The sequence below is a fragment of the Scylla paramamosain genome, chromosome 20 (genome assembly GCF_035594125.1).
Source record: "Scylla paramamosain isolate STU-SP2022 chromosome 20, ASM3559412v1, whole genome shotgun sequence".
NCBI classification, from domain to species: domain Eukaryota; kingdom Metazoa; phylum Arthropoda; class Malacostraca; order Decapoda; family Portunidae; genus Scylla; species Scylla paramamosain.
In genome coordinates this window covers 21,359,622-21,376,494 of record NC_087170.1, presented here as the reverse complement: position 1 = coordinate 21,376,494, position 16,873 = coordinate 21,359,622, and the positions used below count along the sequence as shown (strand labels likewise).

Genomic DNA, 16,873 nt, shown 5'->3' with positions numbered 1-16,873 from the left:
AACACGAACACTTAAATGAGTAAAGAAGGAAATCCCTCGAAGTATCAGTGAAAATGTAGATAAAGATACATTCCAAGTTATCTCGAAACGTCTTTCACCCCAATGAATATGCCATATTATATTCTAATCCAGATATTATTGTGCGTGTTTTTTTTTAGCGCAGTTGTTTTACCAGAATTAGAGACGTCGCAGTGAGGCTGGTAGATACCTATCAGCGCCAGCATTTTTAATTGTCTTCGATTTCGTGGGGCAAAGGGGTGACTTAGCTAAATTTGAAATCGATGTGCAGGAAAAGTACAGCATGAATTGCTGCACAAGTGTATCTAAAATTAAAAACATAACCCTTAATATTAATATTCATACTTACTGGTGTATGATGAGGCTTTGTTAATTGAATTATAAGATAAAACTAAAAATAGGTAATGAATTTTTTTTTAAGTAAGTATAAACAGTAAAAATAAAAGGATGTTGACTTCGGCTTGTGCATTTTATCTGGGAATGTTGAAAAATATCAGATATCACTGACACGTCCTGTATATGAAAGTAATCAGTGAAATAAAAAAAGAACAGCACCGCTGGCGGACGTACGACGTACTTATCTTGATCATGATTCTTCAGTTAAAGAAAGCGCCGCGCGCCGTTAGGAAGTGTAAAGTGTAAACAATAGCCTCTCAGTTCTGCCGATACAAAGGCCTTTACTTTGCTTTACTATATCCAGAATAGGGTATAGCTCGTTCTTTCAAGAATTTTCTTAATTCCGCTGTAGTCCATGATTGTGGCGGTGATGTATCCATTGTGCAGGGTAGTCGAGTGTCTGTGTTTTGGTTTGCTCGCTGCCCAAGTACCCGAGGATAGTGATCGTACCGCAAAAATAAAGTCTCTGATACAAAAATTATATTTTCTTTACATTAAATGGATTTGCCTGTTGTTTAGTACATGAAAATGCAAGTATATATTTGTATACTTCCATTGACGTCAGTAGAAAATTACAGATTGCCTGCCTTGATACACTTATAGGCTCTTTTAAGAATATTATCTGAAATTATGAATAGAGGCTCAAACAATGCCATGTGTTGTCAGTTATCACGAAATTAATTGAATTAAAATTCAGACGCATTACTGTGCAACGATACACCTTTGTAAGCTTGTAAAACCTTGCCCCAAAAAGTATTTTATTTTCCGGCGAGAATTAAAAATTCTGGCGCTATCTGGTATCAAAACGCTCACTGCGACGTCTCTAATTAGGAGCCATAATATTAAGCTTATAATTTTTTCGTATGACAGTAAATCCTTCACTACAGTGGGAGAAACAAGCCAAAACGTGTTAATTCAGAAATGATAACTTGGCTGGTGAAAATGCTTATCAAAACACACAATTTCAGTTTCCCTTAAAGCTTTGAGTAGAAGTGAAGAGGCGCTCATTGTCCTGTCAGATACGTACATAGTATATGACAATATTAGATGTAGTAATTATAGCCACAATATTTTCCTTGTGTTTATGGATTAAACCTTTAACATATATCTTTGTTGTTTTTATATAATTGGGAAAACTGCAAAGAGATAAAGAGAAAAACGCTTGCTGAGTTGACACTTTCTAAATAGTATACTTTGCAAGAAAACCAAAAGATGACTTAGTTCCACTTCTCTTTTGACAAAGATCGCATGGAACACCCCCTCCCCAAACACACACACAACCTTTACATGAAGTCAACATCAGAAAGGCCGTAATAATGACAGGAACGCCACAAATCGCAACTTAATGGAAGGTAATTGTTGTAAAGATGGGAAATATCAGGTTGATTTTGACATCTAGTAAAGGTCAAGCCCTTATTAGGCATGGAGGAGGGGATCAGTTGAGTGGTACTGAGGTAAAGAAGATACTTGTCCCTAGCGGAGGATAGGTCCTGCACCACTCAAAAAATAAGAGAAAGGCGCTTTGTAACGTCTTTCTGGAAGTCCTTTGATTCTTAATGAGGTACAGGATAGTCATCAGCATGAGAGTGGATAGGAACGGAAATTAGAGAGAGAGAGAGAGAGAGAGAGAGAGAGAGAGAGAGAGAGAGAGAGAGAGAGAGAGAGAGAGAGAGAGATCGCTTGCCTACTTAATTATGTAGTAGTGTGTGTGTGTGTGAGCTCTATCTCGGGCGGCGTGTGGCAGGGCGGCGGGAGCAGCACAGCCACCATGGTTGGGTCAGCAGCAGGCCGCGGGAGTCACACAGTTGCCATGATCAGCGACTCATCACGGTGCTGTTCATCGCTCCCGTGGTCTCAGGTTTCCTGGGTGGTAATTTGCGGTGATGGGGGGCGGGCTGGAGGGACGGGTGCTGGCAGGGTCGGGATAACGGAGAGGTTCACCCACTCCCTCGCTGGCTGCCCCCCCCCTACTTCACTTCCCGTGCCGCGAGCAGGACTGGCGCAGCGGGTGGCGGGGGTTCCAGGGTGCGTGGGTAATACTGTGCTAGGTGGGCAGTGAATGAAGAGGTTGCCGCTGTCTCTCAAAGGTCCACATTTTGAAACGTTCTGTGCTCTCTTATAAGTACACGTAAATTACTGATCGTATTGGTGTTTTTCAATGAGAAGCAGAATCCGTGTTAAACTTTTAATAGAAACCATAACAAACCTTGTAAAACGGAATCTGTTAAAAGCAAGGTTTTAGAAGTAGGTTAAGAGTAGCGGAGATAAGACGCCAAGAGGTTTGAGAATACTGAACATTGTGCTATCAGTGGCTGAGACGCGGCGTGGGCTTGAAGATGTCTGCGTTTCTCCCTATGTATGAATCAGATGACTTTTCTTCCTTCATTCCTTGACTCTCACGCCTACCTCCTTAGGTTATACGCCACGCATCTCCACCCAGACGTCCACCCTCATGACTTACACGCCCGCCATCCCTGACTCACATGACACTGCTACAATCGCTGCGTCACCCCCCAGTACTCTCTCTGGCACGTAGTCCTGTACCTTCGCCTTAGGTATCATATTGTCCTCCCGGAAGCCAAGAGCCGCCTTCCGCCGACCACACCGAAAGTCGCTCAAGGGGTTGGACAAAGACGTTAAGCGGTTCCGGAGACAATTTAAACGAGACACCTGCTCTTGGGGCGCGACGATCCTGTTAGCCGCGACGTGACAGATGGCCCGTCGCATCCAGCTGTGTTTATGTTGTCTTTCTCGCACATTCGTGTAAGAAGACCTTTTTGTATTTGTATTGTGGTTGACCCTTTCACTGCGATATGCAAGAATTCACGGCATCAAAAGCATTATATGGAGTGTTTAGAGACATTTATAAGAAAGAAGGAATAAAAGATAATGGTTTTTAAAATTCCTAGCCAGTACAGTGTTTGGCGGTGGCTGTAGAACAAGAAAAGTGGTTGATGATTAGGGGAAGATGTTCCAAATAGCAGCGAAAGAGTTAATTGCGCGAACTGATGGGAACAATTTTTAAGTTTTTTTCAGAATGTCAAATTTTAAACCATCAAAACATATCGATATATATATATATAGAGAGAGAGAGAGAGAGAGAGAGAGAGAGAGAGAGAGAGAGAGAGAGAGAGAGAGAGAGAGAGAGAGAGAGAGAGCACGTATTCGAACACACCCTTCTGCTCAACTCTTCCAACGCATCCATTGTACTCGGTTCACGCCAAAGTTGACTCCCTTTATACCCGAGGCGCCACCAGCTCTCCTCCCGCCTGGATTGACATGACCATTTGCGATTGGCTGGTTGAGGATTTGGGATGTGCGGTGTATACGTAAGAGTTCATTTGGTGGCAGAGTGAAGAGGGATTGTGTGTGTGTGTGTGTGTGTGTGTGTGTGTGTGTGTGTGAGGGATGAGGCAGTAGAGCCCGAGGGGGCGCGGGTGGGGGATGCGGCACCTGAGGAAGGGAAGGTGTGGCGGCGGCGTGAGAAGCAATCATCGAGGTAGTGGGAAAATATAATTGGCCCCGAGCATGGCCAGGGAGTCTGAGTTAGGTTCATGCACCAGAGGGGCTGCCGCAAGCCGCCATACGCCCACTCTCTCCTTTGCTGCCCCACGCCGCGCTTTCCTCCGTTCCCACCGCGCCCCCATGACAAACGTCTCTCCTCTACCTTCATTATGGCGTCATAAGAATTATTCCAGTTTTCGCGGGAGATTTTTCGGTTTAGTTCAACGCCATAAACTTTAGAAATGGCGAACTGGAAACTCGCAGCCCATCTTCTCCAGGACTTCGCCTCAAAGGAATTCTGGTCCACACATTCTACGTCTGACCATGTCGAGCGAGGTGCGCGCTCGCCGACCTGCGTTGCTCCACTGGTGCGCCTGCCACTCCGCCGAGAAGTTGGTATGTTGAGGCGAGAAGGCGTCTCAAGAAGTGTGTAGATAAGCATATAGTGTCTCGAAAAGGAGCGAGAAGGAGTGAATATAACATTCTGGAAACAGTCCCAGTGGATAATAGAGGACGAATTCGCTTCTTCTTGTGTTTGTGTAGGAAGCGAAATCTCATTCATGTAATATTTTTACACTCTGAGCGACACTGTTGTGCTCGGAGCAACGTGTGCCCCGTGGGTGGCGGTGTGCAGCTTCTCTGACCAGCATCTGTGGGGAGGAGGTGGGCGAGTGAGGGCGAGTGATTGAACAACGGCTGAACAGGGAACATAAGTCCGCACCGTAGCCTGAGGGCAGGACGGGCAGAGGAACATACCTGCCCTACACAAAACACCTTAAATAAATCTTCGAAAAAATACCAGAGGCAGCGTTGGCGCACGGTCACCAGACACATTTACCGCCTTGCACTGGCGAGGCTTAGCACTAAACCTGGTCCTGGGAGGCCGCAGGGCACCATGCCTGCACCTTGAGCCTCGCGCCTCCCTCAACTCATCCTGCCGGCGCCCTACCCTCCCTTGTCCTGCCGCGCATCGGGGAGCCATGGGAGGGAGCATGGGCAAGGGCGGGAAGGGCGTGTCGCTTCTGGACGCCCTGCCCTCCCTCAACGCCCCGCTTCATGTGGTGATGCTCGGCCTCGACTCTGCCGGGAAGACCACTGCCCTCTATCGCCTCAAGTTTGACCAGTACCTCAACACCGTGCCCACCATCGGCTTCAACTGTGAGAAGATCAAAGGAACCTCCGGCAGGTGTAAAGGTGAGTACCTGTGTGGTGGTTTTGTTCTCTCTCTCTCTCTCTCTCTCTCTCTCTCTCTCTCTCTCTCTCTCTCTCTCTCTCTCTCTCTCTCTCTCTCTCTCTCTCTCTCTCTCTCTCTCTCTCTCTCTTCACTCATTCACACACACACACACACACACACACACACACACACACACACACACACACACACACACTGCATCACCCTCACCTCTCCGGGTCGCGACTGCAGCCCGGGAGTAACTGTGTCGTGCGTTACTCGGGTTTGCGTGCCGGAAATATTGCTTGAAACAACGGCTTTGTGGGTGAACACGGACGCTCGGTGGCCTTAGATGCGTGTATTTATTTCGGAACCGTGTAGTGCCGGCGGGAAGGCGTGCGAGGAATGAATGACAAGAGGGAGGAGTTGGGGTGAATGGCGAAGGCTGGCTGGGCGGGACGAGGAGACAGAGGGAGCGGGAGGAGAGAATGGAAGGTGATGAATTTTATTATGATGTGGATGACAGTAGGGAGGAGAGAGAAGAAGGAATAATAGTCGGGGTGAATTTTGGCTGTACCGTGTTGGTCCTGAGGCTGGTGTGTGTTAGTACTCGGCCTGCACAGGAACACCAAGCCAAGGGACTGTTTATGTGTTGACAGCGCTTCCCAAACACACGACTCAGGAGTGGGAGGGCGAGGGAGACGCAGAGGAAAAGGGACTGCGCGTAGGGAGGGAGAAGCAAGGAGACGTGGATGAACTCTTGAGCGCAGACAGCAAGAAAGCATTGTTTGCAAGGCCTGGACCAGAGAAAGGGAAATGTGTTGGTGTGGAGATATTTCCGGGTGGATGAAGGAGTGGTGGGCGTCCCCGGGTACAAGTGAAGGGAGCAGCGTATTGATGATGGGCGGCAGGGAGGGAGGGAGAGAGTGAGAGGAGAGAGGAAAGAGTGAACCACTGCCAGCCTGTCAACAAGAACGATCTGGACACTTACGATTATGTTATGTTACTTTACTGGATTGTGCAATGCAGGAACTCTTCTAGCGTGTAATTTATGTGATAACTAAGAAAGTGGTTGTGCCCATGTGACGGTTGTCTTTCGAATAGATTTGTTCGTTGAGGATTCCAGTAATCGGAGACTTTATGAGGTCTGAATATTGTTCGTACTTTTTTTTTTCGTGTGTTGCATCAGTCTTGCCTCGTTCTTACCTCTCTCTCTCTCTCTCTCTCTCTCTCTCTCTCTCTCTCTCTCTCTCTCTCTCTCTCTCTCTCAGCGGCAATTCCAGTCGGCTGGGACCAGAGTAGCATCTCTTTGGGTACATTTCCCCAAGCAGTGGAATGTTTTGGTGGGTGGACGTGTTGGGCGGGCCAGCGTAGTGCACTGTCTTGCGTCAGGAGTGTAAGCTGCTTCTAGAATTATCCAAAAGTCATGAATTTGTAGTGGAATTATAAAATCACCAGCCCAGACTGACGAATTTAATCCTACCAAGGCACACGTTCAGTTCGTATAGCGACAGACAGGGAGGGGTAGGGGTGGGAGGCTTTAGGCGGGCAATGGTGTGAGCCTAGAGGAGACTCGCGGCGCTGCTGGTCAGGGCGTCGACTGACCTTTTTGGGGAAACGTGTCCTGTGTGACCCCAGTTTAAGGAACTTACCGCCACGCCTCAACCGTCCCGTGTCGCCTGCACTGTGTCTTCCCTACCCACTACCCACCCTCGCCCACGTCCACTCCCCCAGCCACCCACAGACCGTGTTCTCCCCACCCACCCGCACCCAGTATCAATTGTCTCTCCTGCCACTCACGCCTCATCCTTTCTTAATCCACACCAACAAGTATCTCTTAAACCTCATGTCATCTCTCAATCCACCGTCTCTTCTTGTCTCTTAATATTTCCCGTCCATCTCTTTCACACCATCCCCACACACGTCTTCCCTTTCCTTCCCGCTAGGATCTCTGTCATTCGTGCCCGTGTCTCGTGTCCGCGGTAACATGTGAGGGGTTGAGGCAAGTGGTGTCCAATTGAATGTCCCTGCTGAGTATTGTCCTCTTCAGAGATTTGAACGGTTCATGTAACGCTCATTCCTTCATCTTTCTGTATTCTTCTTACACTTATCCCTGCTTGCTTCGTTATTCTTTATTCGTTATTGCCTCCTGTTCTGTCTTTCTTTGTTTGTACGCTTCTTGCTACTCTTGTCCTTTTTTTTTCTATTGATTTTCCCTCTTTCATCATACTTGTTAACCTCCCCTATATTCCCATCTCTCTCTCTCTCTCTCTCTCTCTCTCTCTCTCTCTCTCTCTCTCTCTCTCTCTCTCTCTCTCTCTCTCTCTCTCTCTCTCTCTCTCTCTCTCTCTCTCTCTCTCTCTGTAACCATCAATCTATTTATCTAACTCCACCTTATTCCATTCTCTCCCTCCTTCCCTCCCTTCCCCCCTCCCCCTACCCACAGCGTCTTCACACCTCTAACCCCGCCCCCCCACACCTTCCATCCCTCCTTATCCTCTTTAGCTCTCCTTTACTGTGTCCACTGTACCTTCGTAATACTCACCACCAGTACCACCACCACCACCACCACCACCAGTACCTAACCCAGAGGAATAATTCAGGTCCTCTTTGCCTCCCCCATATATCATGTCTGTATCCACTCCGGCTGTTATTCTGTCTAGTACTAACATGCATGATAGGAAGGGACTGACTTGCCACGCACGTCCTTCCCTTCTCTGTTGTGTTACCAGCATTGTTTTTATAATGAGAAGTGCATTCACTAAGGGCGAGTTTTTGCAAGAAAAATCCGGACATTACTTGATGAAAGAGTCGGTTTGGTTTGGAAGAGTTACGGTTATGACGTGTATGCGCTCGGCCGCACACCTCCCCCACTACCCCAACACACTTTGCATTACGTAACCTAGTATACACACACACACACACACACACACACACACGCACACGCACACGGATGGCGGAAGAGCGCAACCACAAATGTCCTGCACGTATTCAGAGGGTGAGAAGATTGTCAAGTATTGTTGTAGAATGTTGGTTGAGAGAGGCGAGTCACCCATTTGATATCCGCATTCAACAAAGAAACTGCTCTCCCTGCAATGATAAGTATCTCTCTCTCTCTCTCTCTCTCTCTCTCTCTCTCTCTCTCTCTCTCTCTCTCTCTCTTCAAAAATACGTGGTTTGTGGATTCTTACTTGCTTTCAACTCTATTTACGTCACTGAATGGGGAGACCAAGGCTACACACACACACACACACACACACACACACACACACACACACACACACACACGGAAATATTTACCTGTCTCGGCTTCATTTCAAACTGTCATATTACAAAGATATTTCATACACATTACGAACATGAAGCTTTACTATTTTTTTTATTTTTCATAGTTAATTTTCCTCATGGGACGAAATTGACAAGCGAGAGAGACAGTAGCGAATGACAGTCACCCGTAGCGGTAGTATTCCATGTAGCCCTGTTGAGTAAGACTTCCAGAGTGCTTCAACATTCACTGTGCGGCAGCCTCGTGGTTTGGCCTAAATAAACCTGCACCTCAGACCACTTTTTTGTGTCCCCTCTCACATCCTTCTACCATATCGCCAGCCGTTTCCTCCAGCGGGATACACATTACCACACATTACTAAAGTTTCGTCCTCGGGAAGCTGGTCGATCTGTGTTGCGGTGCTGCTTGTGAGTCAGTTTGTCATGAGTCTTTGCTGTCTTTCTCCTTGGTACATTATTTCCTCTTTTTTTTTCTCTCTCTCTCACGAACATTCCATTCCACTCCATAAAATTTCATCTCCTTCATCATGTCCTTTGTATATTTTTTTTTTATATTTATTGTTTTATTTATGTTACTCTATTTTTTTTTTTTTTTTATGTAAGAGGGGCGTCTGGTCTAGGGCAACAGAAGTGCGAAAACACCCACTGAAGGCACTAGTTTTCAAAGAGTTAGGTTACTTTATATCATTAGGTTAGTTGGAATTCATCAAGGGGGGAGCATTGCTTCATGTATCTTTAAGACGGGAGAATTTCCTGAGATGGAGGTTACATAGATGTGTTTTCCAGTTTTCTTTTTCCCATAAGTCTTCATTGCCCTTCATAAGTGAAAGGAGCCACACGACCTGCCTTCCTGAACGTGTAATCCTCGGGGGAAATAATTCTGTAGATATGATGGTTCTCGTCGTTGAGCTCCACCCCATCCCTTCCCCAGTGAGAGAGAGTTGTCAGTAATTATAACAGTTGAAGATAGGAGTCAGGTTTGTGTCCGTCTAGAAATGATTCGTAAACACTACTCATATTTTTCTGATGACAACGTGAAGCCCATCCACTCCAGTTATTTCTGAGGTTAGTTTAGGTTATCTTAGGTCAAGTTATGTAACCCAACCTAGTCTCACAACCTTACCCATCCCTAAGATAGCTAAGGTGTCTGATCATGTTTTCAAAGACCAACCATCCCACTTATTTTTTTGGGTTTAGTTTAGGTTAGCTGAAGTAATGCAACCTAAACCTAGTCTGTCACAACCTCAGCTAACCTTACCTATCCCTAAAGTAACTGGGGTGGCTGATCGTGTTTTCCAGAGCTCAGTGTTTTCTGGGAGTGTGAGTGACGTGGGTTCTTTCATCACTCCCCCTCGGGCTGCCTGTGACCTCGGGCTTCGTACAGTTGTGGGCAGAAGTCAAGTAACACATCGTGCTTACAGTGTGTTCTTCCTCAATACTAAATCCTCTAATCGGCTTGGAATCTAGCTGGCTTTGTTATGTAAGGGGTGGCAACAAAAAGTCCTGAGAGAAAAGTCAAAAAGGATCATCCAAAATTATCAGCAGATCAGAGGATTTGAGAGTGAAGAAGTGTGGCATGTGCTAGATTTAAAACAGAAAGTGTCAGTCAGTCAGAGGACTTGAGAGTGAGGAAGTGTCATGTGTTAGGGTTTGTGCAGAAAATGTCAGTAATTCTTGAGGGTGAGGCGTAACACAAGACGCAGGGGGATGAGTGCAGAGGGTTGCTTTACTTCCTACCACGAATGTAGTTCAGTATACACCAGCAGGCGTCTCCCTCGGGTTACTCGTTTACACGCGGCAAACGAAAACGAAAGCTGCTTCTCATTGTTTACATTCTCAAGGACTAATAGCCTCTTTCTTCTCTCTTCATCCCTTCCCTCCCTCCGCTGTCGTATTCTGTCTCTCTCCCTTTCCCTCTCTTTCTATCTCACCTACCTCCCTCCTCACTGTTCTGGCTTATCTCTTCCTATCTCATCTACTCCTCTCCTTTCCTTTCCTTTTCCCTCTTAGGCTTTTCTTTCACCTTCCCTTTTTCCCTTACCCTCCTCTTCTTTATCATCTTCACCTTACCTTTTCCTACTCGTCTCTCTCGTCTGCCCGTGTTCTCTCCTCCCCTCCTCACTATATTACACATTTAAATATATTACACCAGGAAAATGAGTTCTTGCGGTGGTAATATTAATGTGCAAATTGTTCTGTCAAGGTACCTGCTTTTTTCATATAGTCTCCGAAGGGATAATTAAGATAAATGTCAGTATTTTTTTTCATACCTGATGACTTTAAATTAGCTGGTATGAACACAAGAAAGGAGAGGAGAGGAGAAGGAAAGGAAAGGAAGAGATGAAGATGCAGGGAAAGCTACTCGAGAAGAGAGGAGAGGTTGAAGGGGAAAGTAGGGAAGAGGAAGGGTTTAGTGAGGTTAACCCAGGAAGAGGCTCTCAGATTTACACCCGCAGCCACCCGACACTTCCCACCCACGACAGGAGATGCGGTGAGGAGAGGGTGAGGTGTCTGGAGGAGGGGCTGGGAGGGCGTGGAGCGAGGCGAGGGTCACGTGTGAGAGAGACAGAGAATGTATGGGATGCTCAACACGACTCCAAAACCTCGATTACTACATGACGACCTTCACTAATCAAACAATACAAATTAGAAATATGGCAAGAGTCTTCCCTTGTCCTTTAGAAATAGTCAAACCAGCCAATGTTCCAATATTGTACCCGCTTGACAGAAGACACGAAACGCTTAACGAAACAACGAGGCACTTAAGAAGGAAGAGGCTGTGAGGGTTACTGCGAGAGAGGGGAGGAGAGGGAGGAGGTGAGGCTTACTGGAGGCAGAGGAGGGAAGATCGGAGGAGTTAAGGGAGGGGAGGAGGGAAGAAGAAAGGTTAAAGAAGGTTTGGAGAAAGAGTTAGGAACAGAGAGGCTGGAGGAAAGTTGCGAGGGAGAGATGATGAGGCCTTGGAGGAAGAGTGGAGGGGTCAAGAGGTGAAGGTATGGAGAGAGAGAGAGAGAGAGAGAGAGAGAGAGAGAGAGAGAGAGAGAGAGAGAGAGAGAGAGAGAGAGAGAGAGGTGGGATGGATAGCTATCGTTCATCTCCCTCACTCCCTCGCCTCTAGAAATGCAATATAAGGGAGGCGGTGTTGTGTTTCCTGTTTTGTCAATCGGGTGGTCCTGTCTTACCTAGCCACCACCACCACCACCACCACCACTGTGCACTATCTCCACCATCAAAACCACCGCCACAAGTCGCCGCCACCACCTCCATCACCACCACTACCATTGTCATTCACAAACACCAACACCACCACTACTACATAACCACCACTACAATCATAACCACCATTACCACTACCAATTTTATTTAGAATCTCCTCCTCCTCCTCCTCCTCCTCCTCCCACCACTACTTCTTCCATTCACAACTACCATTTCCAAAACTAGTATCTCCACCACCACCACTACTACCACATTCACCACAATCACTCGTGACCTGAGCAGACTCATTCACTACCACTACCAGACCACAACCCCATTAGCTCACACACCACCACCCCCTCCACCAACATTACCTCACCTCTCACCGCCCGCTAACCACCGCCATTACTCTCACACCGCAAACTACCCCCAAGACCGCTACAACCAGGCCCCCTCTCACCTCCACCCTCTCACTCGCCTCTCCCCCCCTCCCACCACCACCGCCACCGCCACCATCGCTCGGAGATGTATTGAAGGAGGCGAATAAGAGAAGCAATTTTCCTTCAACATAAAGAATTTGACTGGAGCGACCGCCAAGGATACGGGCGTCTGTCTGCCTCTGTCTGCCTCCTCCTCCTCCTCCGTCTACAAAGATCCTCTCCCTCACGCACTCATTCATAGTAATTATTGTGTTAGTAATGGTCGTTTTTCCTTGTGTTGTGTGTGTGTGTGTGTGTAGTAGTAGTAGTAGTAGTAGTAGTAGTAGTACTTGTAGTAGTAGAGTGAAAAATGCTTAGTCTACCCTCACCAGTTATGTTTTTTATCCCATCCCACCCACACTGGTCTTTCTCCCCCCCCCCTCTCTCTCTCTCTCTCTCTCTCTCTCTCTCTCTCTCTCTCTCTCTCTCTCTCTCTCTCTCTCTCTCTCTCTGTTTTATCCCTTCTTCCACCCCCTCCCGGCCCCTACCTCTCCCCCTTCCCCCCTCGCCATTCCCTGTGCGTGGGTCGCGTAATGTGTGGCCGCAGGGAGGGTGGGTGACACACTCTCTCCTCTCACCTCTCTACCCATTTTTGTGGCCCGCGTTTTTATGTCACCCATTCGCAAACTATGACAACACTGGTAGTAGTAGTAGTAATAGTGTTTGTTGTTGTTGTTGTTGTTGTTGTTGTTGTTGTTGTTGTTGTTGTTGTGGGTGATGGTGGTGGTGGTGGTGGTGGTGGTGGTGGTTGTGGTTTTTGGTACTTGTCGTCTTGCTTTCATTTTCACTTTCAAAATTCATGTGCGTGAGAGAGAGAGAGAGAGAGAGAGAGAGAGAGAGAGAGAGAGAGAGAGAGAGAGAGAGAGAGAGAGAGAGAGATGTTTGTATTTAGTTCTAGATTATGATCATAGCATGTATATACTTCACAAACTCTCTCTCTCTCTCTCTCTCTCTCTCTCTCTCTCTCTCTCTCTCTCTCTCTCTCTCTCTCTCTCTCTCTCTCTCTCTCTCTCTCTCTCTCTCCACCCCAACATCCTCACCACCTCTGACCCGCCAAGCATCTCCCATATCCACATTCTCCTCCCCTCCCACCCACCCACCCCCATGCCCTCTTAAGCATCCCCACATCTCATCTCCCACATTCTCGTTCACCTCCCCAACACTCCCACGCCCCCCACACCTCCCCTGCTACCACTTGCCAGCCACACACCTGCCTGAACCCTGCCACCTGAGTCATCACACACCCACGTACACATACGCGTCTCCCAAGGACTTCTAGCGCAGCATCCCCAACACCTGGCTGCCTCAGACACCATGTCGTCGCCCCACCTCATAGTTGAAGAGAGGCAGTGCTTTTGGTTTTAGTCTTTGGTGAATTCGGATGGGATGGGGAGAAGAGAGAGAGAGAGACTGGGAGACAGACAGACAGATAGACAAACAAACTGACATATAAGTGAATAGACAGACAGACAGACAAACTGGCACAGAAATTAACAGACATACGGACAGACAGGTTGACAAATAGACAGACAAATGGCAAAAACAGACGGACATACGTTTGTTACTTGTTCACACTCAGTCATACAGACAGTCAGACAGAAAAGCATCTCGTAAAACAAAGAGATAGGCAAAGCAAGAAAGAATTAAAGAAGCACGTAGTGAGGACATGCGTGGCCTCGAGTTTTTTGTTATGAATGGAATACGTGATCGTCTCCTTCAGTCTTTTTTTTCTTTTTTTTCCGTATATATATTTTTGTTATCGTCACCATCGTTCATTATTTCCTTAATGTTGTAATCATCAGTTGAGGTTCGTATCGTCATCATGATTTGTTATGCTGTGTTGTGTGAGTTCCGATCACTGCTATACCTTTTACTCGCACCAAACTCCTCCTCCTCCTCCTCCTCCTCCTCCTCCTCCTCCTCCTCCTCCTCCTCCTCTACAATACCACCCAACTTGTACTTTCCTCATCTCATCGTCATCCCTTTCGCTTTACTCCCTCACGCACGAGGTTCACCGCTCAACACGACGTCTGCCCCCTCCCTAATTCCCTCCTGCACTCACCCCTCCCTCCCTGCCTTTCTCTTTCCAGGCCTCCGGCAGCAGACACACCACCACCTCCTGCCCTTCACTCCTTCCTCGCTGAAAACCCTCGCTTACATTACCCTTCGCATTTCCTTACCCAATCGTTGTTATTTTTTTATGTAATTTTTTGAAGGTTGAAGCGTGAAGATGAATTAACGAAAACATGTTAAGGGAGAAGGATGAATGTGCCTCACTGTTCACTCTCTCACTCTCTCTCTCTTCCTCCCTCAGGCACGAGTTTCCTGGTGTGGGACGTGGGCGGGCAGGAAAAACTACGTCCGCTGTGGAGGTCATACACGAGGTGCACGGACGGCATCGTGTTCGTGGTGGACTCTACGGACACTGAGCGGATGGACGAGGCGAAGATGGAGTTGGTGAGGACCGTCCGCGCCCCCGAGAACCACCACGTGCCGATCCTGGTGCTGGCTAACAAGCAGGACCTCCCCGGTGCTAGGGACGCCAAGCAGGTAAGAGAGAGAGAGAGAGAGAGTAGGGGACACACACACACACACACACCCACACACACACACACACACACACACACACACACACAAAGCAATAAATTTAGGATTATAAATAAACGCGGTAAGCCACAGATTAGTGACGCTTTTGCCCCCCCCCCACACACACACAGAGAGAGAGAGAGAGAGAGAGAGAGAGAGAGAGAGAGAGAGAGAGAGAGATTTAATGGTTGCTCCTACTTTTAAGAATGAAAGACCTTCACTTATCTCCCGAATAACCATCTTGCCCTTCTCTCTCTCTCTCTCTCTCTCTCTCTCTCTCTCTCTCTCTCTCTCTCTCTCTCTCTCTCTCTCTCTCTCTCTCGTTCCTTCCCCTTCTCTTCCAGTTTCATACCTCCCTTCTCCTTCTCTCTTTCTCTTCCTTCTGCATTATCTTTTCCCTCCGCCTCCTCTCCTTTTTTTCCTCTTTTACTTTCTTCCTTGCTCTTTTCCTATCCCTACTTCTTCCTACATTCCTTTACCGCTTCTCTCTTTTCATCCTTTCCAAACACTGTTGTTCCTGTTCTCATTTTCTCTCTCTCCTTTATCTTTCTATCGCCTTCCTGTCTCATATCTCTCTCTCTCTCTCTCTCTCTCTCTCTCTCTCTCTCTCTCTCTCTCTCTCTCTCTCTCTCTCTCTCTCTCTCTCTGTTTTCTCATCTGTCATTCATTCTCTTCCTTCCCTTTTTTTCCCTTGCTTTTCTTTCTCCCTTTCCTTTCCTTTTCTTCCCTTCTTCCTCCTTCACTGACCTTCCTCCTTCTTGTATCCTGGCAAATTTATCTTCCTCTTCTCTCTTAACCTTTTCTTATCACCCACCCGCCATCTCTCTCTCTCTCTCTCTCTCTCTCTCTCTCTCTCTCTCTCTCTCTCTCTCTCTCTCTCTCTCTCTGCTTGTCAGTTTTTTTTTTTTTGTACGTCTATTTCCATTATTATCAATTTATCTTTCTCTGGTCTATTAAAACTGTATTTAGTTAGTGGCTAGCTGGGTCATGGTTGGGTCTTTTCATTATATATCTTTTATTCAAGGAGTGTAACAAGTGGAAGTATTAGCGGCATCTTTATTTCACGTTTCTGTCTCCACAAGTTGTACTCTGCCCTCTGAAAATTTAGTCCCCCGAAACGCCCATCATATCATTTGTTACAGTTTCATCTAAATCCTTATTCACTCCTCTCTTGTGGTGATAAAATTTACTTCGTCTTTTTCTAGATTACGTGGTTGCCAATTCCTTTTATATGTCTTGCCCTTCCTTGCCTTCTACAGGTTGAAAAGTGTCTAGGTCTGTGGGAGCTGGGGCCGTCACAGCTGTTCCACGTGCAGCCCTCGTGTGCCATCATCGGGGACGGCCTGGCGGACGGCCTCGAGTGTCTCTACGAAATGATCTGCAAGAAGAAGAAAATCACCCGAGGCAGTCACAAGAGTAGCAAGAAGAGGTGATGCTGTGCGCCGCCCTTGCTGCTTCTTCCCTCCCCACCTCTGCGCCTCAGACCCTCTATCTCTTGCACCCCTCCCTCATCACCTTACCGTCTCTTCTCCTTCGCCCGTCCATCCCCGTAACTGCCCCCACTACATGCTCCAGCACGCTCATGCAAGTGCACATGCTCACAGTGACGCCCTAGCGCGCACACCCCATCCACACACACACACACACACACACACACAGACACACACACACACACGGCTGTATTAGCTTTAAGTTGTATTGATATTGAATAAAAGCTATGTTTGATGTAATGAGAGTTTGGTGTCCTTGCGTGTGGTCAGTGTGGTGTGTGGCGCCTCATGACTCCTTCCTGACGTGACGCAACGCCCGCCACCCAAGTCATGCAACCGAGAGGCTTTGGCTATTAAAATTTATTTCTGATTGTCTTGAAACTCGTACAGGATGCGCAGGTTTTAGAAGCGACTTGATATGGCTTGTTTGACGTGTTGACGTTCGGTTACTTGCTGGATTTGTTTCTGGTCTACTAACAGGTGTTTCGTTAATAATGACAGTGTTAGTAGAAGTAGCAGCAGCAGCTTATTAATGGCAATAATATGAAGATGATGGTAATGGTGATGATATTTTTCCTTTTTTAATAATAATTTCCCGTGAAACGTGTCCGGGAGAAGATGGCAGAGCGGGGTGTCCTTGTTAGGGGGAGGGAGGGTGGGAGACGGGATATCTTCTGAGAGAGCTAGTGGAGGAGGGAGGGAGGGAGGGAGGGAAGAGTAGAAGGCAGACAGAGGTCACCAGCCTTGCC

At 47.3% G+C, this 16,873-nt stretch overlaps 2 protein-coding genes across 2 annotated transcripts in view; both read left to right on the top strand.

Moving 5' to 3' along the window:
- Positions 1-1,521, top strand: part of LOC135110634 (uncharacterized) — a 4,707-nt gene extending 3,186 nt beyond the window's left edge. Inside the window, 1 exon segment of the mRNA XM_064023166.1 lies at positions 1-1,521. This exon segment is cut by the window's left edge and continues 470 nt beyond it. Within this exon segment, the coding sequence (XP_063879236.1) occupies positions 1-23 (23 nt within the window). The 3' untranslated portion in view covers positions 24-1,521.
- A 153-nt stretch (positions 1,522-1,674) lies between these two features.
- LOC135110631 (ADP-ribosylation factor-like protein 4C) lies at positions 1,675-16,364 on the top strand. The gene is made up of 3 exons (XM_064023164.1): positions 1,675-5,112; positions 14,363-14,598; positions 15,894-16,364. Exons 1-3 carry the CDS (start codon positions 4,899-4,901, stop codon positions 16,065-16,067), a joined length of 624 nt encoding a protein of 207 aa, XP_063879234.1. The 5' UTR covers positions 1,675-4,898; the 3' UTR covers positions 16,068-16,364.
- The last annotated feature ends 509 nt before the right edge of the window (positions 16,365-16,873 follow it).

What these genes read in the sequence shown, in the direction of transcription:
- LOC135110631 (XM_064023164.1), top strand. Translation starts at nt 4,899, where the DNA reads ATGGGAGGGAGCATGGGCAAGGGCGGGAAGGGCGTGTCGCTTCTGGAC. An exon ending in AACCTCCGGCAGGTGTAAAG is followed by an intron (nt 5,113 to 14,362) that starts GTGAGTACCTGT and finishes TTCCTCCCTCAG; the next exon opens with GCACGAGTTTCCTGGTGTGG. An exon ending in GTGCTAGGGACGCCAAGCAG is followed by an intron (nt 14,599 to 15,893) that starts GTAAGAGAGAGA and finishes TGCCTTCTACAG; the next exon opens with GTTGAAAAGTGTCTAGGTCT.